Source organism: Amblyomma americanum, chromosome 10 (assembly GCF_052857255.1).
Source record: "Amblyomma americanum isolate KBUSLIRL-KWMA chromosome 10, ASM5285725v1, whole genome shotgun sequence".
In the NCBI taxonomy this organism is placed as follows: domain Eukaryota; kingdom Metazoa; phylum Arthropoda; class Arachnida; order Ixodida; family Ixodidae; genus Amblyomma; species Amblyomma americanum.
The window spans coordinates 43,486,630-43,513,741 of NC_135506.1; the positions used below are offsets into that span (position 1 = coordinate 43,486,630).

Sequence of the window (27,112 nt, forward strand, 5' to 3'; positions counted from 1 at the left end):
GAAACCAGCATGCAACACGAACCGAAGATGCGGCTTTCAGTGAGGCTTTTCTGCGGCTCAAAGTGCTGGCTACACTCACGAAATGCTTGAAACCGACAACAGCCATCCCAAAAAAGCCACAACAGAGAAAGCGATAAGACAATTTCGCCTCTCACGCCAAATGTTAATATAACGTAGACCATGCAACTATGGAAATAGTTCCAACAAGGCGACAAAAGCAAACAGTCTGGAAAAAAATGAACAGCTTGCATGCAAAATGAACCAGGCACTCCTGACATCCATGAGGCTCTCTTTGGAAATGCAGGCCTGCCCAAATTTTTTTTTTCTTAAACCAATCCACACCATCAAACAACCATTTCCCTTATTTCCAAAGCCACTGCCTTTTTCGCAAGCTGCTCTCTCTCTCTCTATCAAAGCCACGACGACAACCTATCTCCTACCGGACCTTCAAAAGCCAGCAGCCGACCGGCACATCAATGGGAGCCAGTGCCGGTCAAAGTCTCATTCAGTCAGGTACTGCTGTTGCCTTTGGCACGAATGCGACCACCTAGAGATATTCTGGAGAGCCCGCCGGTGAAAACCAGCACGCTCGCCGTGCACTGTGGCGAAAGCGCGGTGATGATGGGGATGGCAGAAGAACTGCACGCCTCTGTGAGGCCTCTTCTGCTTTCAGTTGCACTGTGCCACGAATGAACAACGCTGCGCAATGCTGAACAACGTGCCATTTGGTTGGTGCGGGTGTGAAAAAGAAAAGAAAACCCCGCGGCAAGTGTTAAAGAGACCAAAAGTGAAGCGAGCAGACGAAGGCTACAAAAAAATGCTTCCACAAAAGCAACAACAATGAAAAATGGAGCACAGCTACAGCCCATTAACAGAGACTCTTCAGACTGAAAAAAAAAAATCAGAGCAGGTCAGAATTGGGAAGGTGATGGTCACTTCAAGGCGCCACGAAAAACATGTGGCGGTCACATGTACAACACGACAAACGTCGACTACGGTACAACTCGTATGTGAAACACGCACATGGTGTGAGAAAGAGAGAGGAGAAGAAGAAAGCTGTGATGAGAAGAGAAAACAGAGAACAAACACTAAACACGACGTGACTGAGGAGCCGACAAAAAAGAGGAGGCAGGATGTCAAACCTTCCCACCTTGGACTCTCGCGACCTCGCCACGGGCAAAGGGGGGCGCTACTTGCCAGCCCATCTCCACACCCCCCTCCGCCCATCTCCATTCTACCCCTTACTCCATCACTCAAAGAGCACACACAGGCACCTATGTTTGAGCCGCTGCTGCAAGCACTGGACACGAGAGAATGGCCGCATGAGAAGACGCTACGTGTAAAACGCTACATGGACGCAACACACGGGCGGTGGCTTCGAACCAGGGCCTGCCCTCATCCCCCTCCACCTATCTCTCTCTCTACATGTCCCCACGATCACTTTCTTACACTCAATGCTCTTTTTTTTTTTCCTTTTTTCAGGGAGCCGAGAAAAAAGCTCAAGCTCCTCTTGAAACAGACAGTGAACACAGCAAACAGGGCCCTGAGAAGCAAGTATGATCGAACAGGCGTGAACTGAGAGCTATGTAAACTCAAAAGCTGCATACAGCTAGGCATGGAAAATCAAAAAGGCAGAGTTTTCACACACGTGCATGCCAGAAAGAAAAAAAAGGACGTTATCAGCACACATTTTCAACGAAATGGTTACAGCTGCTGTCAAAAGCACTGCCCCATGGCCAGCCAAGATTGCTGATAAGAAAATGGTTGCCAAGAACTGCGCGAACTGCGCTGCATTTACGGGAGCCCAGTACATTTTAAAACCCAGTTGTGTTGCAGGAACTTCTGAATCATACCCAAACTGAACAACAAGAGAACTAGTGTTCTGTGGCAGTTTTGAAAATGGAAAGCAAAACAAACAAACACATGGGCAAAACTGGCTTCTGCCTAGCCTGCCTTGAAACCAAGGCAAGCAAGTTACCAGTTCTAAGTGTCAACAAAGCTTGCCGTCAGTTAAGAATACCCGTCGAAATGCTGAGTGAAAAACTGGGAACAAATGTGAGCCTGTACCTGAGAAAAAAATTGTACCAAACCTGCTGAAAAGGTCAGACATACGCTTTGTACAAAGAGCTACCAACGTCTACTGACGGCACATGGGAGTAGCGAAATTTAAAAAAATCTGCGCCGGAACTGGTGAGTTTGACACGTTTAGCAAAGAAAAAAATCACTACCCAAGGTCTGTCACAAAAACCCAAATGTAAGGAGTTTTTCCAAGTTAAATTTGATGCCAAAATTACCCTTCCAAATCAATGTGCCTGATGGTATGCGTCCTTAAATATGGCATGCCACGTGCTGAAATCCTTAAAGGCGGAAAAAACAAAACAAAAAACAGTCCCCTAAGCAGAAAAGAACGGAGCGCTAGTGCAAACGGTGCACAAAAATTAGCACTGCAATTTCAAACCTGCAACGAGAGGCTCGGTTATTGCGACACAAGCAAGCCCGACGTGGAGACCACCAAGCCACCCGAGGAGAGACTGGCGTGACGTCACGACTGCACACGATGATGGGGTCACGCGAGCAAACAGGCCCCACGTGACGACGGAGCGAAGCACGAGGGGAACAAAAGGGTGCTTACGGCCCAGTCAGCGCAACAGCAAAGATATAGGAACTTTCGTGACGAAACGAGAGACGCATCACAGGAGCGCAGAAACCACACACTGCGGCCAGCAAGTGCGAGTGTGATAAAACGGCCGGAAGAAACAGGTGCGAGAGCCTGGCGTGTGGCGAGGGAGCAACTGGTGCTCCATCTGGGCCGGCGGAAGACGAAGAAATCCTTCGCCAGCTGCGATGGTGGCAATTAAAAGACGCAGCACTGGTGGCCCATCCCTCCCCGCATGTCAGGCAAATAGACGGGAAAAACAGCACAGCTAGAAACACCGTAGTCTGAGTCAAAACGTGGGCTTAAAAACGTGGACACACGGAAGAGCAAAAACAGCATGATGAACACTAAGACAGAGGAGAAGTGGACGAAACAAAAAATGCAGATGCCAGCAAAACTGATACTCGAGAACACTGTAGCCTGGTGAGACAAGATCGAGGTGATAGCTGTACACTGTGGTTGCAGGCAGTCCGTGCCCTACAAAACGTGGCTTGTTCCTTTTTTCTTTTCTTTAAAGCCTGCTACTTCTTCTACCCGTTGAGGATGTGTTGGCAGTTGTACGTTGCTAAATGGCGCGGGGGAGCCACCTTACTTCGAGCGTGAAAGGTGCTACTGGGCCCAGATGCCTGCAACCACAGTTGGTGCCTTGGCCACAGGCAGCACGCTCGAAAAAAATAAAAAAAGAAAGAAATTGCTGGCAGCCGACCAATACTAGCTCAAAGATGACATTCATCTCGAAGCCATAACGTCGAGTGCCTGCCAATGCGCATGTAGTGAACAAATGAAAGCATAAAAGGAAACGTCACTGTGAAGAGTATAAATAAATGGTCGTAGCAGGGGAAAAAAACAACAGAAAATGGAGGGGACACGCATGGGGAAGTCCGTGCACTGCTGCACTCGTGGCTAGCGCAGAGAGTAAAGCAACAAAGTCTACAGTGGGGTTAAACCGCAGCAGGAGAACACAAGTGCAAAGGCATAGGTAGTTTAGAGCAAACAACTTGCGAGGCTCCGGAAAAAAAGCCCGCATGTCCGAGAAGTCCCGATGACACGTCACCATCATCATCATCATCATCATCATTCTCATAGCACCAACAAAAACGCATGCACTACTCAGCACGTTGTGATGATTGTGATCAACATCGCAGGCACCGCCACGACGTCCGGTTCGGCGGGTGACGTCATCGTCAGCCTTTTCCGTCCATTCTGCCGTCGTCATCGCCGCCGCCACGCATGGCCCGGGCCTCCTCCCATCGCCGTACGCAACGTTCGCAGCAGTTCCTATTGCAGTGTAGACACCACCGGCTTTCCCCGCCGGTCACACGGGCCACGCGGGGAAGCCACCTTTCTGAGTCCCTCACTTGTCGTGCGTCGGCCTGGTCGTCGGCAGCGGCCTCTCTCTTCTTTCTGCCTCCTTCGTCAGGGAAGCAAGCCGGCACTGCCCCGACGACGACCGCGCACAGATACACCACCAGTTTCGCACAAGAAAAGTAGGAAGGGGAAAGAAAAATCAACAAGAAAGTCCACTCGGAAGCTGTCTCTGCTTCGTTGCCGACGGCACGCACCGCTGTTCCGCGAGACGATGTGGGTATCGCCGAATGGCCCCGCACTGCTTCGCATCACATCACTCCCTCTTCTGTTGCACCAACAGCAGTCCAGGCACAAAAGTTAAGAAGGGAGAAAAAAAAGAAGAAAAAAGAGAACTAATGTAGAGACACCGAGCTCGATGAAATGACAATGTCAGAAGAAGGAGGCGGCAGGGAAGAAACCCTGAGTGGCGGTGAGTCGCCCAACAATGACGACAGTCTGTGCACGGCATTACATTTCGTGCACAGACGGTGAACAGGTCACCAGCTTGAGCATGTAAAAAAAGTGAGGTAGGACTCGTGAAACGAAACGTTCAAAGAATTTAAAAAAAAAAGAGTGAAAAGTAGGAGGCACTGAATGTGAAAACGACGAAAAATCGACAGGCATGAAAGCTAACAAATACCTAGCAGGACTGGTCACGAAAATACGGCAAAAGGGATTGTTGGCATCCTTTGTCTTTCGCGCCCTTCGTTTTTTTTTCTCTCTCTTTTCCTTCTGGACTGTACAAAGGAAGAACCTCGCCTCATTCATTTGTTTCCAAAGGCCTCGAGTTGACAACCAGTCAGCGTGACAAGAACAGAAAGTTTTGGTTCCTTTCCAAGTGCTCTGTCATCTGCAGAACTGACCCGTGTTAGATAAACCTGAGTGATTATTGTGATTTCAGCACTCAAAACTTCATTCACAGGAGGGCCAGGAAAAAATCAAGGCCGCCCTGTCTGAATGCTGTTTCTGTTCAGAGCCTGCAAAATCTTCCACCGAAAAGTTGTAACCGTAAAACCTGTCAGAAACGTGCAGGGTAAACCAGCCGGAATGCTTTCAGTACACAAAGCCTATCCTTTGCGAGTACATTCCAATTCCAGGGTTTCTTGCTGCAATACACGCCGCCCGAAATTGCAAAAAAAAAACGACAATGCGTAAAGGGGACAATCCTATGCCCTCAGTGGGTACGGCACTTCCAAGACGAAATTCAATGGGACAGAAAGCATTTGAAGTTACCTGAAATCGTAACCCGGAACTCATCACACAGAGAGTCACTAGTGAAAGAAAAGTGAGGCACTAGCATGCACTATAAGCACTGCTGGGGTATGCGAGGGAAAATTAATTCATATCTTCGAGTCACGTGTCTAAGCAATAAAGAGACAGAACTTTCTCGACTGTCGTCAACGTAGGAAAGCTATGAAAGCAACAAACAACAAAGCATAAAACACTCTCTGAAGTCAGCACCGGGAGAACGCGACCACCGGATGTGGCGCACAACAAAGGAAAACAAAAAATAAACTAAACATAAACAAATGTGCAGGGAGTGCAAGGCTGGAACAGCAGCATGAGACTCCTTGCCGACGCACTGCACTGCTGTCAAAAACACCGGGACCACACTGAGAGAGAAGAACATGAGAACGTGAAAGCAGCAGAAATTAAAGGGCAACGACTGGAACCGATCCACAAGTGTAAGCATCATACACACACAAAATGCGCCATATCACATGCAATAAAACAACAGGAATGAGGTATCTGAAACCCGTTAGAGAGATGAAAGAAAAAGAGCCTATGTTCAATTTGGCATTTGTTCGCAAAAGAAAATTAAAAAAAAAGAGAGAGAAATCCAGTAATTTCCTTTCTTCTGCCTGCCGTTTTCGCTGTTTCTTTCTTTCTTGTCTTCAAGTGAGGTGGAGAATGCGGAAAACTTGTTCCCTTCCAAAGCACATGTCGTCGAAACAGAGAGCCACGTGTGGCGGCGGTACTCAGCGTGTTTGTCGCCTGACGATGCGCTGCTTTGGAGACGAAGATCTGATGAGTGACTTCCTCCACCTTGGCGTCAGGGAATCCTATCCCGGCAGCCTGACCCATCGTCTTCAGCAAGTCGATTCTTCTTCTTCTTTCACCGGCTTTAACATTTTCACTTTGTATTGCACAGCCACCGACTAGCAACTGCCACTGCTGGTCGCTGGCTATCCTCTGACGCTCTCTTTCTCTTCCGTCGTCGAAACAAGACCCTTCTGTGTCGACTCTGTCATTTTCAGCTTCCCTCCTGACATGACTGCTGTCCTCTGCGCCATGCTTAGCCATCTTCATCTTGTTCCATGCTGGACACACACTGAGAACTTGGCATCCTGGGGGAAGAGAAGAAAAACACAAAAAGTTGAAGGAGCACTCATGTAATGCGACATGAATTCTGGCGTCAGATATGTGTGTTCGTGGGGAGATATGAAAGAAGGAAGCGGACACAAGAGGACATGTTTGGGGGCTCAGTCACATGTGACCAACGGGTCATGTGACTGAAAACCATGGACCCTGTGACCTCACTACGTGATGACACCATTTTATGTGGACAACAGCCATGATACCTCAAGCAGGAGGGGAGACTATGCCAGCTCTAGTCAGACATGAGGTGTAGTCTAGTCACCCACAGTGGACAACCGGATTCATCCTAACCACGGCGGCTTGGAGAACACGAGTGACAAAGCGGACAATGAATGGGTAGGTAACGTACAGTAAAAACTATGGTATGGCGTATTTGCAAAGGCAGTAGTTCCACTTAGGATGTAGTCGCATGAAATCCTAGACTGCTCCGCTTAGGATGTAGTCGCATGAAATCCTAGACTGTTCCGCTTAGGATGTAGTAGTATGAAATCCTAGACTGTTCCGCTTAGGATGTAGTCGCATGAAATCCTAGACTGTTCCACTTAGGATGTAGTCGCATGAAATCCTAGACTGTTCCACTTAGGATGTAGTTGCATGAAAACCCAGACTCGCCTTCCATTCAACCTCTTGCATTTTGTGCCCACCTGCAGTGTAGTGACTTAACACGAATGTACCGATTAGCACGTAGGTACCTATCATCACGTATGAGGCTGCAGCAGTATCTTTTAAAGCAGCCATGAACTATGAGATCCATCGCAAGGAGGCTTCACCGGCGCTCCCAACACGTACATTGCGCGATGCGCTGATACTGATGTGGCACAGAGCATGACAAGCACACTTGAAGGTCGTTGACATAACTGGAGAAAAAGCATTCTTTCAACCTTGCGGGATGCATTCTCCCAACCTGCTTTTGGAGGTGTCACCCATGCCGTCCTGCCACCTCCCCATTCGGAGGCGCTGGTGTTCAAGCTGCACGGATGTACCCGTTGCCATAGCTATCGCTTATCACCGTCATGTGACTTGGTTTCTACAATTTACGCGGTTTGAGCTAGCTACGGCAAACTTTTGTTTTCCTCGAACTGCTGCAGCCATCACTACCACAGCGCAGCAGTTTGCGTTTTCACATCAAGTGGCATCACTTGATTGCGTCAAGTGGCATCATCAGTTCACATTTTTGCTCCCCAAGTGGCATCACTCCCCCAGAGCATCTCAAGTTGAAGCGAAGTGCCAAGTGTTGACCATCAAGGAGAAGCTCACTGTTGGAAGAAATATTGAGTGTCGAAAGGAGGAATCTGTGTTGGAAGGGCTTTCCACTGACAAGAGTGCTGCACCTATTTGCCTAAAAACGGGGCATGATGGAGAAGCTGGAACCCGCTTTAAGGGGGGACACGGTGCAAAAAGCCGCAATTTTGGGCCAAAAAGTCCATTTTTGGATTATCCTTTTTCAATTCACGTACTAATAAAGAAGCTCTCGGCAAAATTTTATTCACGGGCGTGCTCTAGAAACGCAGAAATTCTCGTTTATTGAAAGGTCGGCAGCGCCCGCGCGTCGTTCCGGGTCGAGGAAAATGGCCCGCAATCGCCATTTTCAAAGTGCGCGCGCGGAGCGTCTATTAGGCCTAGCGAGCAGCGAGTACCCTTGGGATAAGCGTCGTTTCTTCCTCTTTCCAGCGAGCGCGCGCGCTTCCGTCGAGAGTAGAGCAAAACGTCAGCAAAGTTAAAAAAGCAAACGCAAAAATCTGAAAACGGCAAGCCCCGATTGGCTAGCAAACCAAAACTTGAGCTGTGATTGGCGCAAACGCAGCACGTGACGCTTTAAATGTCGTTTCGCGCTATGTGAGGCCTCTCTTTGTCAGACCACGCTTGATCGCATCCCGCGCTGAATCTAGTCTCTCTGCTCCTCTGGTTTCTTCAAACATATATTTTTGTTGGAAGAATGCCAGCTACGAAGTTCGCGTCGCGGAACAGGTTCGGTAAATGAAGCCGCTTCACGAAAGCGAGAGGTCGAGCCAGCAAAGGCCGACTGAGAGCGGTGGAACGACCGATATCGCCTATCTCCGTTCCATCGCCGGGGACCGAAGCATCTTACTCAAGCCCCGATGATGAGGATGTGCTGACTGCATTTGAAAGCAAGGCCGCGCTCCTTCAAGAATACGACAACCGTGATGGCTCAACTGGACGTGCGACGCCCGACGTCAGCGGTGGGCCCCAAGTGCCTACTGGCTACCGTTTTGTCGATGTAGCAGCGGTAGGAACAATGATCGGCGCACTGTTGTGTCCCATGTGCAGTGAGCAATCGCTTGATTTAACAGAAAGTGGTGCAGGCGCGAACCTTCAGTTTGTTGTTTTGTGCAGTGGGTGCGGAAACATCGTCCGAGTCCCGCATTCTCCCGTCGTGGGATTGAGCCGTCAGCCGGAGCTGCCCGTGTGTCTCGCACTGGCTGCCCGGAACTGCGGAATTAACTTCATGAAGTTGAAGAATTTGTTCACGAGCATAAATAGTCCGCCACCAATGCATCTGAAGACCTACCAGCTGCTAGGAGAAAAGATACACGGCGCCGCGATGGACGCTGCACGCGATGCCATGCACGATGCCGCGCAGGCCGTTAAGAAAAAAAAGGCAGCCCAAGACGATGAGTTGCTCAATGTTTGTGTCAGCTACGACGGAACCTGGCACAAACGAGGCCACACTTTCCACTTTGGGCTTGGTGCTGCGATTGAAGTGGACTCTGGCCTCGTGCTCGACTTTTCTGTCCAGAGTAACTACTGCCATGCGTGCAGCTTAGGACCCAAGCCTGGTGATGCGAGTCATGAAGGACGGGCCGAGGCACACAAAGAACTCTGTCAGAAAAACTTTTCTGGCTCTTCAAATGCCATGGAGGTGGAGGCTGCTGGCATTGTATTCAGTAGGTCCAAAGTGCTGCACAGCATGCAATATACAACAGTGCTAAGTGATGGAGACAGTAAGGCTTTTTTGCATGTGTCCAAGCTTGGTCTCTGTGATAAAGAAATAATCAAAGAAGACTGTATAAATCATGTCGCCAAACGTATGTTTGCTGGAACTGAAAAGCTCAAGAAGGAGAAAAGGGGCCTCGGAGGCAAAGGAAAACTCACAAAGGTCATCTCCAAGAAACTGACGGCATACTATGCATCTGCATTGAAAGAAAATGCTCCCGACGTGAAGAAGATGCCTAAAGGGGTTATGACCACCCTTTTTCATTCTTACTCTCCTGATGATAAGCCATTGCATTTCGCCTGCCCACATGGCGAGGACTCCTGGTGCCATTACAACAGGCACCAGGCCTTGCTTGCCGCAGAGAGTTTGCATCTCTCAGAACTATCGAGACAGCTGCAGCACTAGCTGTTCTAAACTTCAATGAAGGACTGATGGGACTAAAAGAGTCTTAGACAAGTTGGACATTACCTGTGGCACACACACTACCAAGGTCATCGAGGAGAACACCAAATTGTGCGTGGTGCGGGCACGAGCAAGAGCACTTCAGAGCTCTAAGGTGGCCAGAAAAAAGCGCGAACTAGAAGCCGCTGCTGCTGAGTAGCATAGAGTTGAAGAGGGACCTACATATGCTGCTGGAGGGTTTTCCTGAACATTAGAGGTGTGGAAATACAGTGGGGTGATTTTCAATCTTTGAATTCATTTTTCTCATTTCCTGTTTTTTCAATAAACTGCCAGCCAGCTTAGGAAAACGCGTTCCAGTATTACTTGATAATATTAATATTGTAGCACACTTTCTGCAGCGAAATTTTGTGAGGAACACAACTGTGTGCTCAATTTACCTGTTTTTTCCTTTTTTTATGCCAAAAAACCTAGTTTGAAAGAAGTGGCGGAGATGAAAAATGAATGCCATTTTTTATGAGGCAGCATTCTTTTGAAATATAGCAAAGTTAAGCAAAATAATTCCCCAGTTGTGTGCTCTGGTCATTCCTAAAGCCACATAACGGAAAAAATTTGGAAGATTACACTTATTTTCCAAACAATAGTTTTCCTAAGCAAACAGTCATCCTTGTCATAGAGGTTGCATAACTTGTTTCGTACTTATTCCAGAGTAATGAAATTTGGCATAAATGGTCCCAGCAGTAACATAAGCCAGCCCTGCAAGTTTCAGTTAAATCGAGCAAGCAGTTCAAAATTTCACTCATTAGGGTAGTGTTCCCCCTTAAGTACTATGTTCGAGGTTGCACTAGTAGTGGTGAGGCCACCTCGGCAGCAAACAAAAATAACAGATTTCTGTGGTCCTTACGAAGAAAAGCTTTTGCGTGCATCTCCCTTCATTGAATACCTCAGGCATATTTGAGTTGTTTTCGGTTACGGTGTACAACTGCTTTGCACATAGTTTTTCTGCTGTTTCACAAGGTTTAACTGTATCCAGGAAGGCAAAAGGAAATGTTGTGTTCTTAAAGTATGTGGACATCGCGTGCATGGAGCAGTTAATCCAGGTACTCTTAGAGAAGATCATGCTTAGACTGGATGTGCCGACTATTTTGCTGCCAAAGCATGAAATGGCCTCTTCCTTTCTCCTGCAAGTCTTGGTGGGTGGGGGGAGCAGTTCACTCACTCCTGCTTGATGACCGGCTTGAGGTTGTCGTTGGTGGTGAAGTCAGCCGGCTCCGAGTCATGCCCGTACGAAGGCAGTGATCTTGAGTCCTCCTCTTGAGAAGTGTCCGTATCGCCCTGGTCGCTATCCGCCTCTGGGCCTGCAGAATCTCCCTGGTCGCTGCCACCTCCTCGCATCGATGGCGTTTCCACCTGCATTACAGGGACAGCGCCAAATGGTCGCACTGCATCACTTCATTATGTCCGAAGCCATTTGTACCACGAGCATGCTAGTAGGAATAGTAATGACATTAGTAGCAATAACAATGACCACTATGACATTAAAATAATGACATGGGTGACACCTGGTGGCCAACAAGGTCACTACACCCACAGATTTGCTGCATACACAATAATGCAAACATTCCCCATGTATCATTCAGCTAACATTTCTCACTAATCATGCAGACACAAGTGCTCAGAAGTATGTTTTACAAACGCTCCAATAGCCAATTGACAGTAAATCACACAGTAGAAAGCACACTCCATGCCACTAGGTGGAGCCAGTAGCGAACTACTACGTATAGGCCGTCGCAAACCATATGTGTAGGCAGTGGCAAACCCCTCTGTGTAGGCAGTGGCAAACCACTACTGTAGGCAGTGGCACATCACTAGGCAGAGTCATTGGCACGCCACTAGGTGGAGCCAGTGCTGTGCCTCATGTTCATGTGATATCTGGCCATCTGCTTGCAACTGTATCAATGGGGATTTCCCCCTCATGAGAATTCCTGCGCTAGGCTCATGTGTGACTGGAAACATTCTCACCACTTGCGTGATTGGGGTCATCAAGGATATCGCACTCACGTGCGGCGACGAGGTGGGGTTGGCAGCGCACGACGGAAGCGCAGCCGCGAGAGCCGCGGCTGAGCTCCCCACTTGTGGGTACAGGCTTGGCACGCCCCACAAGGGCGGCCCCACTGAGAAGGGGGACTTCTGGTGGGCGCCACCTGTTAGAGCTGCTGCGGACACGTTTCCCAGCCCGCCAAGGCCTCCTGCCGAGGCTGCCGCTGCCATTGCTGCCGCTGCATTGGGGAAGAGACAGGAGATATGAGAAAGCGGCTAGCTTGCATTGCCACCTCACACGAGAGTAAAAGAAAATTCAGCAAGAAAGCAAGAAACACGCAAGAAACATTGCTTCTGCTGTTGCAAGGGCTGGATCTCAGCTACTCGGCTGCTGTTGGTAGTGATGAGGTTTTATTTCAAGTCCATACAGGTTTTTCTTTTAAAAGCCGTGATGAATACGGCAGTGCTATCTGTGCAGGCAGACTGCATGGCAAAGTGGACATTATGCCTACGGTATAGTGAAATCGAAACACAACCAGCTAAAATTAATTTATCAACTTCAATTTTCAAATAGAAGCTCTTCAACAGTGAAGACAAGCGTAGTTTCTAAAATTTCTGAACCAACACCCTAGTTCAAGCTATCAGACGCAAAATAGACACTTTCGAAAATCCAGCAAGTTAGCTTTCCCAAGTTGCATTATGATAAAATGGCATTGGTAGATGACAGCATGACTGGCTTTATAGAGGGCGACCTGCTCATTCCAGTGCCCCCTATAGCAATGCAAGTGCCGAGAAGTATAGTGACTGCTGCTCTGCCGGTACTACCCATCCTACCTGACACAGGAAGTGCTGCTGAACAACTGCTCGATGCCGATAAAAGAGCCAAGTTAGCGAGTAGCTAAGTTACAATACCGTTGTGAATGCAACAGCAAATGCAGGATCACAGGCCGACTGAACGAGCACAGTTGAGCTTAAGTTAAGGACAACGCAGCAAGCTATGGAAAGAAAAATGATAGGTGTAACGTTAAGAGACCGGAAGCGGGCAAAGTGGGTCAGGGAACAAATGTGGGTTAATGACATCCTAGTCGAAATCAACAGGAACTTGGGCAGGACATGTAATACGAAGGCAAGATAACTGCTGGTCCTTAAGGGTAACGGAGTGGATTCCAAGAGAAGACTAGCGTAGCAGGGGGCGGCAGAAAGTTAGCTGGGTGGATGAGATTAAGAAGTTTGCGAGGATACTGTGGCCGCAGCTGGCAAATGACAGGGTTAATTCACATTCCACTGTGCCTTAGAATTTGAATTTCGACTCCGCTTTTAATGCGAGAGCATTAGGAGAGCCATGAGGGTGAAAACTGTTTGGTGTCGGCAGTGGTGGCACCATCTGCGCAAAGCCTCCACCGGTCAACCGTGGCAGGTGGTGTTTAGGGAGATTTCCCTCTCTCCACCAGCCACCTGTCATGGATGGCAGGTGTAGATAGGGAAATCCCCTCTCTACTTGCAGAAAAGAGGAGGGAGAGGATTGATGAGAACTGATTGATTGAGGATTGAATGAGGATTGAATGAGGATTGATTGAGGACTGATGAGAACGACTCATCAAAAATGAACGATTACGACGGAAACGGGAGAAGAATAGAATCAGAATTCAAATAGAGCCAGAATTAGAATAGAACTGAAGTTAGAATGGAATAGAATCAGAAATACAACAGGTTGGCGAGTGAAAGACAATGGAATCAGATTTGGAATAGAATCTGAATTGTAATAGATTGGTGAACGAAAAAAAAAATGCTTTAGCATTTCCTCCGCATCAGTCCAATTGATCCCCCCTAAATTTTTTTTGTTCACTGTTGAGCGTGCGCTTACGGTGGGTGGGCTTTCTGGCAGGTGGATTTGGGTAGGTGGGAGATGCACATTTACCCATCGACGCCCCGAGACACACCAGGGGTGGGGGGTGTTTAAAGGCTTCACAGCACACACGCATGTGCACAGACACAGACAGAAAGGAAGACTACGGCTTTTTCGCCGAAAGAGGACTACACTGCACAAATGCATCGATGCTGCCGCTGAAGAATACCTGCATTAAAAGAATTCAGATTAAGGCTTCACCATGCTCTTACCGTGTTGCTGCCTGAGCTGTTTCTTTGCCTCTTTTCGGCGGTTGTTGAACCAGTTGTTTACCACGGGCAGGCTCACTTTTTCTCGTTCGGTCAGAGGGCGCTCTGCAGACAGAAAGGCACCAACAATCATTAGTTCATCAAATTTAGTCAACTGTTTACACAGTCCCCCCCAATTCTGGCACCTTGGCCCCCTCTATTAATCGTGGCTTAAATCTGCAATTTTCTTAAACGAAAGAACATCCCACTGTACCTGCACCAAGTGCATCTCAGAATGCCAGTGAACGGGTTTTCTGCAAAATGATTTCACCACCAATGTCATCACGCCACCACCAAAAAAAAAAGGAAAACAAAGCTCTAGTTTATAGCGGCAGCTGCATGGCAGAGATGTCTTAGTGTACGGATATCAATGATGCAATCAGTGCAACAAAGAGCATGTTTCTACTTGCAATAAAAATAAACTCATGCTAAAATTCACACTGAAACATTCGCACGGAACGCTTACACCCCTGCAACAAAGTGAAAAGATGCAAGACTTGCTAAGTCAGCTCCTTTTTTCCTTTTTAAAGCAGCAAATACTTCAAGAATGAGCACCAAGATGAGCATAAGTCCGCAAAACCAATCGGCAAGAAAATGTAGGTTTCAAGCAAGCACCGGACTAGATTTAGTCTTACTAGGAAGAGATGGCAACACAGTTTCTGTCCAACGTGATATATACAGCATAGACAGCTTATAACGCATACCGCAGGACTTGGAAAAACCCGCATTATAAACGGTGCTGCACTGTAACCTAGACGTAGCTTTTCCATGCATTCGCTTTTTCAGAACAGCCAGCCTACCTTTCAAAGTGCACCTGACAACACATCAGACGAAACAACACTGCAATCATAGGCAACAAAAGTTTATTTGATCATTTTGTCGAAGCCTTGTAATGAATAAAAGAACGACGTTATTTTAGTCTGGCGCTGCGACGGAACTGCGTTGCTAGTCGCTTCACCTTCAAAAACAGTGAGGCACTTGAGCGCTTGCTCGCTGAGGTTTCTCTGAGCATAGTAGAGGCGCAGTTTGCTGCAACCGTCGAGCGCGTCTTTGCATGAAACTTCTGCTGCACTTTCACTCACTTCGTCAGGCTCATCCTCGGATAGAGGCTCATCGCGACCGCGCACCGCTGCCATGATGTCTTCGTCTGTGGCAGCTACTTCGCACACAATGCCGTCGGGGCCAGCGACGACGACGAGCTTATCACGTGCCAGTCCTTCCTTGAGACGCTGAATACAACTGTTCAGTGGGTTGAAACCATCATGCCCCAAAATGTTTGCAAGGCACCTGGCCTTGCCTTGCGATATCGAGCCATTCACAGGAATGCTCTGGGCCCGGACCTCGCGAAACCGTGCAAACAAAGTGGCGACATCTTCGTACTTCGATGCACGAATCCGCTTCCTTGCAAGCAAAGCGGAGTCTTTCTGCAGCTGTGGTCGCAACTTGTCGCTGTTCTTCCAAATAGCGGACATAGTAGCGTTGGTGACACAGTACATTTTTTTGCCACCGTACCTTTTTTCAAACCGCTCTTGACGTGCCTCACAATCCTCTGCTTGGTTTCGAGAGCTTGCTGTTTCCTGGCTTTCGGAGGCGCAGACACCATCAGAGCTGAAGACAGCCAAGGGTGGTAGACTTGCTCACGTTGTCAGCTGACCTGCCTACATAGTCAACTGATCGCTACACGCGATGATGCATATTGTGCTCATGGGCTCAGGCGTGACAAGATGCTGCCGCACACACGCATGGTACGAGCAGCGCTTGCTGCGTCATGCCATGCGGCTGCAGCCGCTGCTCCAGCATGCTCGTTTGGCCGTGCCATCAAGTGCTTCCCAGTTTTGTCCAGTCAGTTCGCCCAACGGAGGCGCATTGGAGAGTGAGGGAAAAAAAACGCCTGCTTTTGGGACTTTTTTTTTTTTTTCAATCCTCTTCTGCGTTGAACCATGCTGACAACACCCCCCCGCCCTGCCTGTTGCCCCCTTCTTGCACAAGCTGGGAAGCACGCTCCTCGCTCCCGCCGATACTCACGGGCCCACGCTGGTACGTGGGCCACCAGGCTTTCAAGAAACCACACTATCTGCAGTCTTTGGTTACTCGCTGATGCATATCAAGCGGTACGCCAATACATTGAACTCTATGGGAACCAAAGTGGTTGTCACAAAAAGCCGCATACAATGCGGTCCCGCACTATAAGCGGTTACGTTATAAATGGTCTGAGCTGTATTACCAGCATAAACCCTGCCCACAGGCAAAGCTAGTCTCGTTTTATTCTGGTCAATAACACAAACACTGTTGCCAGACCTCACGTGTGGCTAAAACACACCGCAAAGTGCCATTGCAAAGCGGAGTTTCACCAACAAAGAGCCAGCATTCAAGGCACAAGAAAGCAGTCATATCTGTCTTTGTTATCAGTGAAACTAGCGGCACTGAGCCCTGTACCAAGTCTTTGTCTGGATTAACAAACGAACTAAAGACCACCACCACAATAAATGCGAGCCGATTCTGACAGAGTTTGAACAAGGTGCTTCCGAAAGAAGGCCCAACATATGCCACACAGCAAGTCTCGAAATAATGATAGTGGCAATATTTATAAATCAAAATCAAGGTGCTGGGAGCTGGCCTCTCGCACAAGGTCAGACTCGCCAAAACACTGCAGGTGACATTACAGTTGTTACTCCATCAGCAGAGAGCTCAAGAAAAACGGCGAAGGGCAACGTGGGCTGCCTGGGGAGCTCACCCGGTCGTTCGACGGCCTCGTTGCACTCCTCAACAATCTGCTCTCGCGTCTGCGCATCAGGATACGGGTCACGCTCGTAGTACCGCTCCAGGACGGCCAAATGCGCCGACTTGAAGGTGAAGCGCTCTCGTTTGAGTGGGATCAGGTCACCCGTCTCAGAGACCATTCGTTTGACGCCAGAGTTGGGGCACAGTTGCGCTACAAGGTGGGTGACACAAAATGCACACATCATCAGGCTTACCGCCCTGCTTCTACAGGGTGTAATAAAAAGTTACATATTTGGAATGTGTCAGAGAAAGAGCTGCTGCCAATGGGAGTAAGTGTTCACACACAATGCAGCAACTGGCTTGGTATCGCCTTAAGAAAATAAAAAGGGGGACACTGAAATCTAATGTAATTGCTGCTACGCACAGGATGGAGCTCCTGCAGCTGTGTTTCACTGTGGTTGAACTGTCTGATGCATTGAGCTTCTACTGCACAAGCCGCTGAATTGACATTACCTTAAACCTCCTTGAGCTTGACGACAAAAGGCAGGGGACAAAATAATATTGAATAATTTCATTATGTTTACTTAATACTCATTATGTTCGCTTCCCAAAACCTACATTATGACATCTCTAAAAGTGTTCATAGCTGACAAGTATCTTTGCCAAAATATAGAAAAAGAACTGGAAGAAAGGGCGTTGACTTGGACTAGCTGCTGTCTTCATGCACATAGCAGAGTAGAGTGCAAACTTCCCAACAAATGACAAGGCACAGACACTATTGCTGTGTGCCTGTCAAGCCTGTTTCTATGCCTTATTATTCAATGTCAAGTTTGTACCGTGCAATGCTACATTTGAAAAGAAAAAAAAAAAGGTAACTGACTAGTCAGCTAGTCCCACAACTTGGCCGTCACACACTCACCTAGCTTCCAGGGGTTATTCTTGCAGGTCAGGTACCACATGTAGAAGGTGTTTTTGGTGCGTTCCGACATGTCGGCAATGTCGCCACGGAAGAAGCGGCTCACGTATGCCTGACTGAGCTTGGTCATCTCGGCGATCATCGTTTGTTTGATGTTATAGCGCATTACAAAGTTTCGGATCTCTGAGAGTATGGCCGCCTCCCCTTTCCTGAAAAAGAGGGCGCCGCCACAGTCAGCGAAAGCAGCCACCAGCACACAAGCAATAACGCAGAGGCACAGCTTTCAACTAGGGAAGTCGATTCTTGTTGGGCACCCATGCGCGAAGAATATGGATGGGTCGAACATAGTGCCGACAACAATGCTTTCCCATTACATCCCAAGGAAATGCTGGGCAGGCACAGCAGCATGCACCCATTGCAGAGCGAAAAGGATCATGCTCCGACAACAGCAAACATGCTTTACCAAATTACCGTGTAGTACCCCGAAAAATAGAACATGATTGGAAGCTGTTTCTTAACATTTTATGTGCAAGTGAACAATGTGCTACATGGTCTTTACGCTATTTTCTTGCACAGCACGCCATGACACTGCCCTGTACAGCAACTAGATAAGGACAAGAACCTATACCACGAAAGCATAGCACTACTGAAGCGCTTCGTACTTGTAGGCAAATGCCGCTCGCCAAGAGGACACCCTCAGTTCAGTGTACAAGACATTCCACTTTAAAGTACCTATATTCCAATGGCGTAAAGGAAGTGTTAAGAAGGAAAGCACATATATATATATATATTCCTCATCTCGTAGTTGCCCACACAGCTTGTAGTACTGACATTTGCTCACAACACGGAACCCACACTTGGCTTGGGGCACACCTAGGCTAGTTACCCAACAATAGCATTATCAGCCGAAGGAACTTGGCAATGACTCCATTCTCGCAAATAACGCGAAAGGTGGGATGAGAGAGCAGACAAAACATGACACCAGCAGATCACAAAAAGATCACACTAACAATGCCATGCCCTGTCTGCTCCCATGCCGCATCTCTGTTTTTTTTTCACTCATGCCTACTCATCCCCCACTAGCCCCTGGCGACTGCAGATGTACCGCAAGCATGGCAAAACCTTCGTTACAAGCATCTTGGCCCCTTTAGTAATTTTACATCATCGACCCACTTACATCCAGCGGAGGACGAGGACCTCTCCCAGTGACCTTCCTGTCCTGTGCCACCTGCATCCACCTTGTACCCGCAAACTTTCTAATACCATCCCCTCACCTGACTCTCTGCAACTCTCTCTTACACTTGCCTTCTTTAGGAATCTACTCAGTTACCCTAACAGGCCATCAGTAATGTGCTCTCTGCAATTACGTGCCTTGTACATGGCATCGTTGCTACATGGCTGAGCGATCCCCAAACACCTTCAGCTCGTGTTATTGCCTCAGTAAGAATAACCAAGTCCGAATTAGCACCCTTCATAGCACAGTCAGGTCACAAAAGGAAACCTCCGAACACAACTAACGAAAAAAAAAGGCTCCAGTAATGACCACTAGCCTCAGCTCTTGGACAAAAACAAAGTAACACGCACAGGAAAAGAAAGTCCGATGTGGCTCAAAGAACCAGAGCATTTTTATGAGCCAAACCTGTAACATGGGATATAAGTGACATTGCAGTGCAGAGCTCCAATATAATTCCAACTACTGCTAAGGAGGGTCTCTTAATATGCACTGACATCTCAACATGAAGCTGCTTTCAAATGTTGCCCCGGATTATACGCAGTGAATTATTGTGGCCTGCCTTTTCTAGCTAACCTGATATTACTGTGAGGGATTCATCGAAAGTTTGTCTGGCCAGGAGTAGATAAACATACAAACAAAAAAAAGAAAGGATAGGCTGAAGATTGTGGCTATAACAATGAGGTAAAGAAATCTATAATCCGGTCTTCTACAAAATCTCTACTCAAGAGAACTACTCTGCGCTTTGCCAAACAGGAAAGAAACTTGCGGGTTAGCAACTACTGAACACAATGTAACGTGGTCAGATGTTTAGGGGAATCCCCTCAGGTGGAGTAGATTTGTAATAAGGGAGTAACTGCTCATCGGCATTCACCCAAGCGCAGCCATACGGCTGTTCCCACTTCGAGTTAATGATCAATTCGCTCTCGCCCTAGCATAAGCTTGCCGTCCCTATTAGCTCAGTTGGCAGAGCGACTGCTCCGGTGTAGCGGTGGTCTCGGGTTCGAACCCCGGACCAGGACGAATTTTTCTTTAACTGCAAAGTTTCTGAGAAGGCTGTACAGCTTTCCTTTGTAGCCGTATGGCTGCGCTTGGGTGGGTGCCAATGAGTAATTACTCCCTTATTACAATGCAACTTGCCATGTATTCATGCAACGGTGATCTGCAGCAGCTCGCAGAGCGAACAAGGAGCCAGTGTGTGCTTTCTAAATGTCAATTATTCTGCAAAAGACTTGGTCAGTGACTGGAATCTTCAACCTTTCTTTTAGACCTAATATCAACCACATTTACTTGCATAACGACTGCACTTGTACAATAAACGGATGCCCCACATGAGTCACTATACTGAGAAAAAATTTAACTGAAAGCAGCGCAAATTTTATCCTTCCCTATATATGCATCTTTAAAGCTGGCACAAAGTTTTCGGAAAAAAAAAAAGTGCACTCATTAAGCAAACAAATATGGTAGAGTATCGCACTATTCCTTTCTCAACCAAAAATTCTAAACTTGGGGCTGGCCTACTCATGCACAGAAGTGAGCAGAGAAAGATCAGTTGCATGCCCCACATAGCAAGAGATTCGAAGGCTTAAAATTCAGAGAGAGAGAGAGAGAGAAAGAGAGAGAGAGGTACGGTGAGGGATGGAACAAATCTTACGGTGGGAGGAGTGGGTACGCTGACCTTTTCAGGTCGTCGATGTCCCCAGATTCCTCCTGGAGGAACTCGTGAGGGTTCATAAGGTACTGCATGGGAACCACGCCCGGCGGATACATGTTGGGCGCGCTTCCCCCACCCCCGCCTCCGCTTCCTCCTCCATAGCCTCCGTGGTCCTCGCTGCCACCACCGCCACCGCCACCCTGGGGCGAGTTGGCCGAGATTGGGATGATGGTCAGCTCGCTCGGCAGCTTGGCCCCACTGCCAGCTGCTGCCGTCGTCGTGGGCGGCGAGGCCACACTCTCGCCATTGTGGGGCCCACAGTCCCCTGTGGCCGAGTCATTGGACGAGGCATTCTGCAACTGGTGCAAAGCACGCCATGCTCGCCAATGCTGCCGGGGGCCCACAGGGTCGAAGTATCGAGCATGTAAGTAACCACATGAATCCGTGCTCATGCCTGCTTCCTTTTTCAATGACAACTGGTGCAGTGAAAAACGAAAGGGACATGAAAACGAGGCGCACGAAGCACTCCGTGTGTGCAACTGTCATGTTTTTGTCACTTTCCACTGTGTCAGTTGTCACTCAAACGTGTCACCAACTCAGGCAAACAATTTCTGCATTTGTGCCCTTTCGTGTCTGTCCCCCTCTCATGCTCTTCGGATGACGAAATAATGGCACTCAAAGAACTTCGTGACAAGTTTGCTCCATGCAAAGCATGAAGGCGGGAAATTTTTGTGCGATTTCAAAATAACTGCATTCCCTAAGCAAGCAGACCCACTTGTGCCTAGAAAGGTGCGTAGCACTTCTCAGATGTTACCTCAGTGTCGACCGAGGCTCTGTTACCCTTATTCACACCTCCAACTCCAAAAAACAGTACCTATGCTCGTCAAGCTCACAGTGACATGCCTCATTCCACAGTCAAGGACGAAAGAAAGCGGGAGATTGTACCCACCTGCGGCGGCTCCCTGCTTGTCATGTACGCCCTGGCGGCCGCCGAAGAAGACAGCATCCCATTGTGTCCCCCCGATCCTCCCCCTCCTCCCCCGTGCGAGTCACCCCCTCCCCCTCCTCCATAGCTGGGGCCCCGCCCACGTGGCATCAGCGCGGGCATCACGGGACAAGGTGCCGTGCTGCCCAACTCCATGTCGAGCCGATCCAGCTGCTCGAAGGCCAGCATCACCTGGCCCACAAAAAGAGGTTATGAAGAGAGAGAAGAGAACAATCAGTGGTCAGTGCTGATGGGATTAAGCGTAATTCTCCATGCACTTTCTGATCCCAACTACACCAAGCAAGACAGCTCCACCATTTGCACAAGTGCAGCACTAGTTAAAAGCAACTTCTGTCACTTGTATGGTTGCGTGCTGAAGCGGAGAGAAATGCGTGAGCACCCCTTCAATAGCCCTCATGAGTAAAGAAATTGCATACCTTACAGAAAACACGCGCTTCAATCTATTGCGAATTTACGTTTTTCTTTTGTACTCTGTGTCGGCGATAACCAGCGAACATGTTAATCAAATAGGTCTTGTGTATTGGGCATGCGCAGATGCGCATAGTGATTTCTTCTCATACGTGTGCAATAAATGGCGGTTGAAGTCTAGCGTCTGTCCTGTGTGTTTCTGCTCTCTGTCCTTTGTGTGTATTTTAACGCTAGTAATATGTCGCAGTCTGTGGGTCCAAGTGCAGAACAGTGCTCCAAGTACAGTGCTCCAAGTGCAGTGCTACAAGTGCTCCAAGGCAGCAGAGAGTGCACAGACCTCTTTCCTACCAGTCTCTAGTTTTTCTTTTTTCTTTTAAGGCCACGAAGATTTGTGCAAACTAGAGATGGCACACTGTAAGAATACGGCACTAGCGCCACTTACAGCAACTTACAACCATGTTCTTACTGTGCATTGTCTGATTCATGTAAATTGCGGTTTTTAAAAAAATGAACTAGCCAGACAATATCTTCAGCTAAAGTATACTCTCTAAATTTCTGGAGCACAGGGAGGAGCACCCAGAGGAACCTTAATGGCAACAACTTCTCTCCTCATAAGTAAAAACAGCCTCCGAATTCTTACGAAGATTGCACTGAGTTTGGTACATGACTACAGCCACCTAACTACTCTGAAATCACCTTGGCAACTTAGTAGTAGACTTGTCTTTAAGATTCAGATCTAACTCAACAGAACATACCACAATGCCCAGAGAGCTCACATCTTTTAAATTTTCAAGTTCTGCTTTTAGGCAATAACAACATGCTGGGCCTTTGAATAACAGAACTGGAAAGAATATGGCCTCGAGTGATTTAATTAATTTACTGCGGCAACGTTTTCCCCCCTAGGGTTTTTGGTTTGTTTCTGTGGGCTGTGACATCCAAGGTCAACTCATAGAACCAATACAAGTAAGGTGCTCTCGGAGTAGATGGCAGAGTAGCGCCCTATTTAGACGTCATAGTGGATGGAAATTGAAACCGAAACCCCGGGAGCAAAACAGTCCTGTAATGAATCCTTAACAGCCTATTTGGCCTTATCTTCTCTTGTCCTGTGTTCTTGAGGCCCTGTGCACAGTTGAGAGCAAAAGAAAACAGAACCTGAAAAACCCTGTAACCTGAAGGGGCTGTTCTGCTTTGGGCTCAGGAATGAGAGATACCACCATCTGCCAGAAGCAAGAAAGTGGGGTTCAAAGACCCTGATTCCCTGGAGAAGCTGTGCACCAGGACAGGGGAAAACTATCATCCACCAGAAGACCAGTGGGCACGAAGTGGTTCTAGGGGTCAAGCATCCGCATCTCAGCACATAAAGTGGATGCTGAAACCACTACGCTTCTATTGCAGCACTCCTAAGAAAAACAACAAACACACCCAAGCCGCCGAGTGGGCACCACCCACCTGATCCCCGGGTGATGCCCGAGGCCCGGAGCCTGCGGATCAGCTCTATCTGTTCAATGGTGAACAGGATGCCCGACATCCTGCTCCGCTTTCCCGCCACTGCTGCTGCTTGTGCTGCTGCCGACACCAACCAATTGCCCTGTGCCTCGTCCTCCGGATCCCTGCCCCTACAAGGCATCCTGCACCACACACAGCAGCCAGGAAGGGAGCAGGAACAGGGGGGAGGAGAGGGTGGAAAGAAGAAAGGGGGGGGTGGAGGGCATTAGTTCTAATGGTTCAAGGTCAGTCCTAATGTACAAGTGGCCGCGACAGTTTCCGGAACACTGGAATCATGAGAAACTTGAATTTCCTCGCTGCCTTGAGGCACATGCAGGTATGCAATGTACACAATTCTACTAGGGGTGCGTGCCTATGACATGGATAAATTAAGCTTCGTTGTAATTTTCATGTTGTCAAAACTCTCAGTGGATGCCTGTACGCAGGAACCTTTCAACGAGTTTCTGGTGTTTAAAATCCCTGAGAACAAACCATCCGCATACAAGTGCGGTAACGTTAAATTCGCTTTATTATCACTTCCCTTCCCTCAATACAGGGCACGCAGTAGTGATGCTGATGCCACAGCCAGGATTCTCCCAACCTGCACCAGAAAGTCGGCGCATAAGAATGGCCCGATTCAGCCCCGAGTTAACTGACGTTTAACTCCCGAGCAAAAATCGACAAGAAATGTACGGTATTCACAAAAGCCACGCTTGATTCACCTCTGCACTTCCCGTCTGCTGCAAAAGGAGTAATTTTCATCCACTTCCAGGGCCTTAGTGAAAAGGAAATGGCCGCCTACTACAGCATGTTCGTAGCTTACCTCCCGGCAGCTGGTCGTTCCAACTGCAGGCCTGCCAAGTTGGACTTGGACCGCTGACCAACCGTTGTCCGCCAGCTCATCATTCTGCTTGTCCACTCTGCATTGACAGAAAAGAAGAGGGGAAAGAGGGACAATAAGCTAAAATGCAAAAATGCTTTTCTAAAGTTCTGACAGAAGAAAAAGAAATAGGACGTTATGAACAACCAGCTTCCCCTACCCAGACAAGAGCACAGCCAAATTAGATAAAAAAGTGGAGGAGACACTTACGCTCAGCCTTAAAGGTATGACGAGATAGCATAATGGGCTTATTCCCATGCATGCAGAAGGTCATTATCTACTTAAATTTGCATTCACAGATCCCTGGGAGTCCTCATACCCCTCCTGGAACAGTGGTGCAGTGGTTAAGCAATGCACCACTGCCTTGCGAAGGGCAGGTGCTATACCAGCGGTGGACGTTGTTTACCCCAGGTTGCTCTTCCTGAACGACCAATCATTAATTTAACTGCTACCTGCCACGAAGGGCACTTTGCTCACTATTTGGTGTGTGTGTGGGGGGGGGGACCAACTGCCAGAGCCGTGCTCCTGATTTTTCGCTCACAACGCCGCCAACAGGCCAGAGATTTTCTGCGTAATGGAGCCTTTAACACTATTGCTTTAGAACACTAAGCTGCTAACAGTGGCAGATAGCTAGCACTCGTCACCAGTGAGGCTCGTTCTTCTGCCCAGTTATCTTGAAGGTAGGAATGAATGATGCGAATGTGTACCAGTACGCAGGTTACAGCTGCCTGAAACTATATCCTGTGTATTGCTGAACGAACACCACAAGTTCATGAAGTGCTGTTGCCTTGCGGCATTACTGAGCTGTCCTACAAACCTTTAATGCCCTGCATTATACAGTGTGAAATAAGGGACGCACAAGCCACATCAACCACCAATCCACATACATTGCCGCCAGCGTTGCGAGGCAGCTGCTTATACAAAGACACGCTGTCGTGTTCGTGATGAATCAGGCTATGGCGATTACAAAATAATTTATGCTCTACAAGGAGATGATGGCCTTCAGGAAAGAAAGCCATAGCATAAGAAGGAGAATACGTCATCACAATTATTAGAGATACATTCTTGATAAGAAGGCAGTGACGAAATACGTTTCCTGTCGGTCAAAGTCAAGAATTGGAATTGTGGTGCCACATAGGAAAACCTTTTTGACTTGCTGATTTGCTGTCAACTCAGGGAGCCGCTGTACTCCAAACTATATGTAGCGCTGCTGCATTTAATATGGCTGTGGCAAGATTATGTGATTCCGCCCATATGGTACCATTTTAAAAATAGCTATTTTTCCCTCTTTTAAATTTTTTTTTTTTAAAGTGTACTTAAGAGGCACAACAAAATATACCACGTGGCGACGTCTCATTTCTCACTGTACAAAAGTTGCACCTTTCAAGTGCCAATTAAATCTGCTGAGAGGCACACATTGCATAAATCATGATTAGAACACCTGCTCGAAGTGAAGTGTAAAACAATAACGCGAAACTTTAACCATCACAGCCTATTTTTAATGCATCCACATTATCAGTACCAGTACGAAAAGCAAGCAAATCTATAATGTTTTTCCTTTCCCGGCAATACCGCTTTGCTTTCATCTCTAAGGTACAGAAACCAAATGCTGCTAAGAGAAAAACAAAACCGAGAGTGAGGCGACCCACTTAAACCATTTCCTTATTGTTGTGTGCAATCGGTACAGAGGCATTAAAAGATCGAATTTTGTCGACGCCCCTTACGAACTTCTTGTGTGTGACGATGACTTCAGTGCATTCAATATCGAAGTGAGCTATTTCAGCTTCCCTTCATACGATGGCAGAAGCCATGTTGGCAATACCAATAATTCTCCAGGCGACAAGTACAGCATCTTCGTTTTCCAAAACCCTCTGGATAGAGATTCTTCTCTAAAGCTCTTTTTCTGTCATCACTGAAAAATCATGCCCGCGATTTGGCTCTACAGTGCTGCTCACTAGAATTCACATCCTTTTCATCATCGGAAAAGTCACTCCCAGTGACACCTCTATTGATAACCTTCATGAACAACGCTCCAGCCCCCAAATCGTCCAACTTTCTCCTATCAAGACGCATTATTTTCGGCGTCTGCAGTTAGCACGGGTATTTCGTGCTGTATTTGTTAATGAAAACAGCACATATGGACAAGAAAATTCACTTCCGCGATTTTGGGCAATTGAGGAAAATTTCAGCATCGTTTACACACTAACTTATTTACACTATTTGCAAGTTAGACTGCATCATTCACGATGAGTTCAAAAGAGAGAGTGAAAAAAAAAAAACTCTTTCAAAAGATATTCTTTCCTTCTACCATAAAATGTGCAGAGGCCCATTTTTACTTCTCATTTACAAAACACATTTCGCTGTAGCTGCAAGAAATGGAGCCACGGACTTTACAGGCAGGGTCTAAATGTCTAGGCCGCACAATACGAAAATGGAAGTTTGCCTATTAAACGAGGATATAATAAGGTTTAGGTTGTGTCCACAAATGTGTACGTAATGCCTGAAGGAGATAAGACACGCCGCCGAAAAATTTTTCTACAAAATAAAGACCCGACTTATATACCTCAAAATACAGCAGTGAAACAGAGATGCATATAAGAGCTATAAGTTGTGGCTACTCCCTTCTTAGAACCTACTCAGCCTTAAGGCATATTCTGAACTTATTGCACAAGTATCCCCCGCCTTCCTTAAACCCAGTTCAGGTTGACGGGCAATTCTTTCTTGCCATGCATGCTTCCAGCTGAACAGTCTGCTAAGCTCAGTTGGTATACTAGTTATGTGGTGGGCTCAATATACTCACTAGGGCCACCTATCCTCATGCTACAAACGCCAGACGAGTGCATTTCTAGGCGAGTCCCGATGAGCACACCAAGCCCGGAA

At 47.7% G+C, this 27,112-nt stretch overlaps 1 protein-coding gene across 4 annotated transcripts in view; it reads right to left on the reverse strand.

Moving 5' to 3' along the window:
- Positions 1–310: 310 nt before the first annotated feature.
- The window catches only part of LOC144107991 (uncharacterized), a 162,377-nt gene continuing 135,575 nt past the window's right edge, over positions 311–27,112 (reverse strand). Inside the window, exons 2-11 of one of the 4 annotated variants that reach the window (XM_077641247.1) lie at positions 24,176–24,313; positions 23,317–23,495; positions 21,403–21,630; positions 20,478–20,812; positions 17,572–17,777; positions 16,666–16,863; positions 13,896–13,997; positions 11,799–12,016; positions 10,957–11,147; positions 311–6,351 (exon numbers count right to left, since the gene is read on the reverse strand). In XM_077641247.1, the coding sequence (XP_077497373.1) occupies positions 6,300–6,351; positions 10,957–11,147; positions 11,799–12,016; positions 13,896–13,997; positions 16,666–16,863; positions 17,572–17,777; positions 20,478–20,812; positions 21,403–21,627 (1,527 nt within the window). In that variant the 5' untranslated portion in view covers positions 21,628–21,630; positions 23,317–23,495; positions 24,176–24,313 and the 3' untranslated portion in view covers positions 311–6,299. Of the gene's footprint in view, positions 6,352–10,956; positions 11,148–11,759; positions 12,017–13,895; positions 13,998–16,665; positions 16,864–17,571; positions 17,778–20,453; positions 20,813–21,402; positions 21,638–23,316; positions 23,496–24,175; positions 24,314–27,112 lie in introns of those variants that run through there. The other 3 variants (XM_077641246.1, XM_077641248.1, XM_077641249.1) reach the window with 3 other exon arrangements.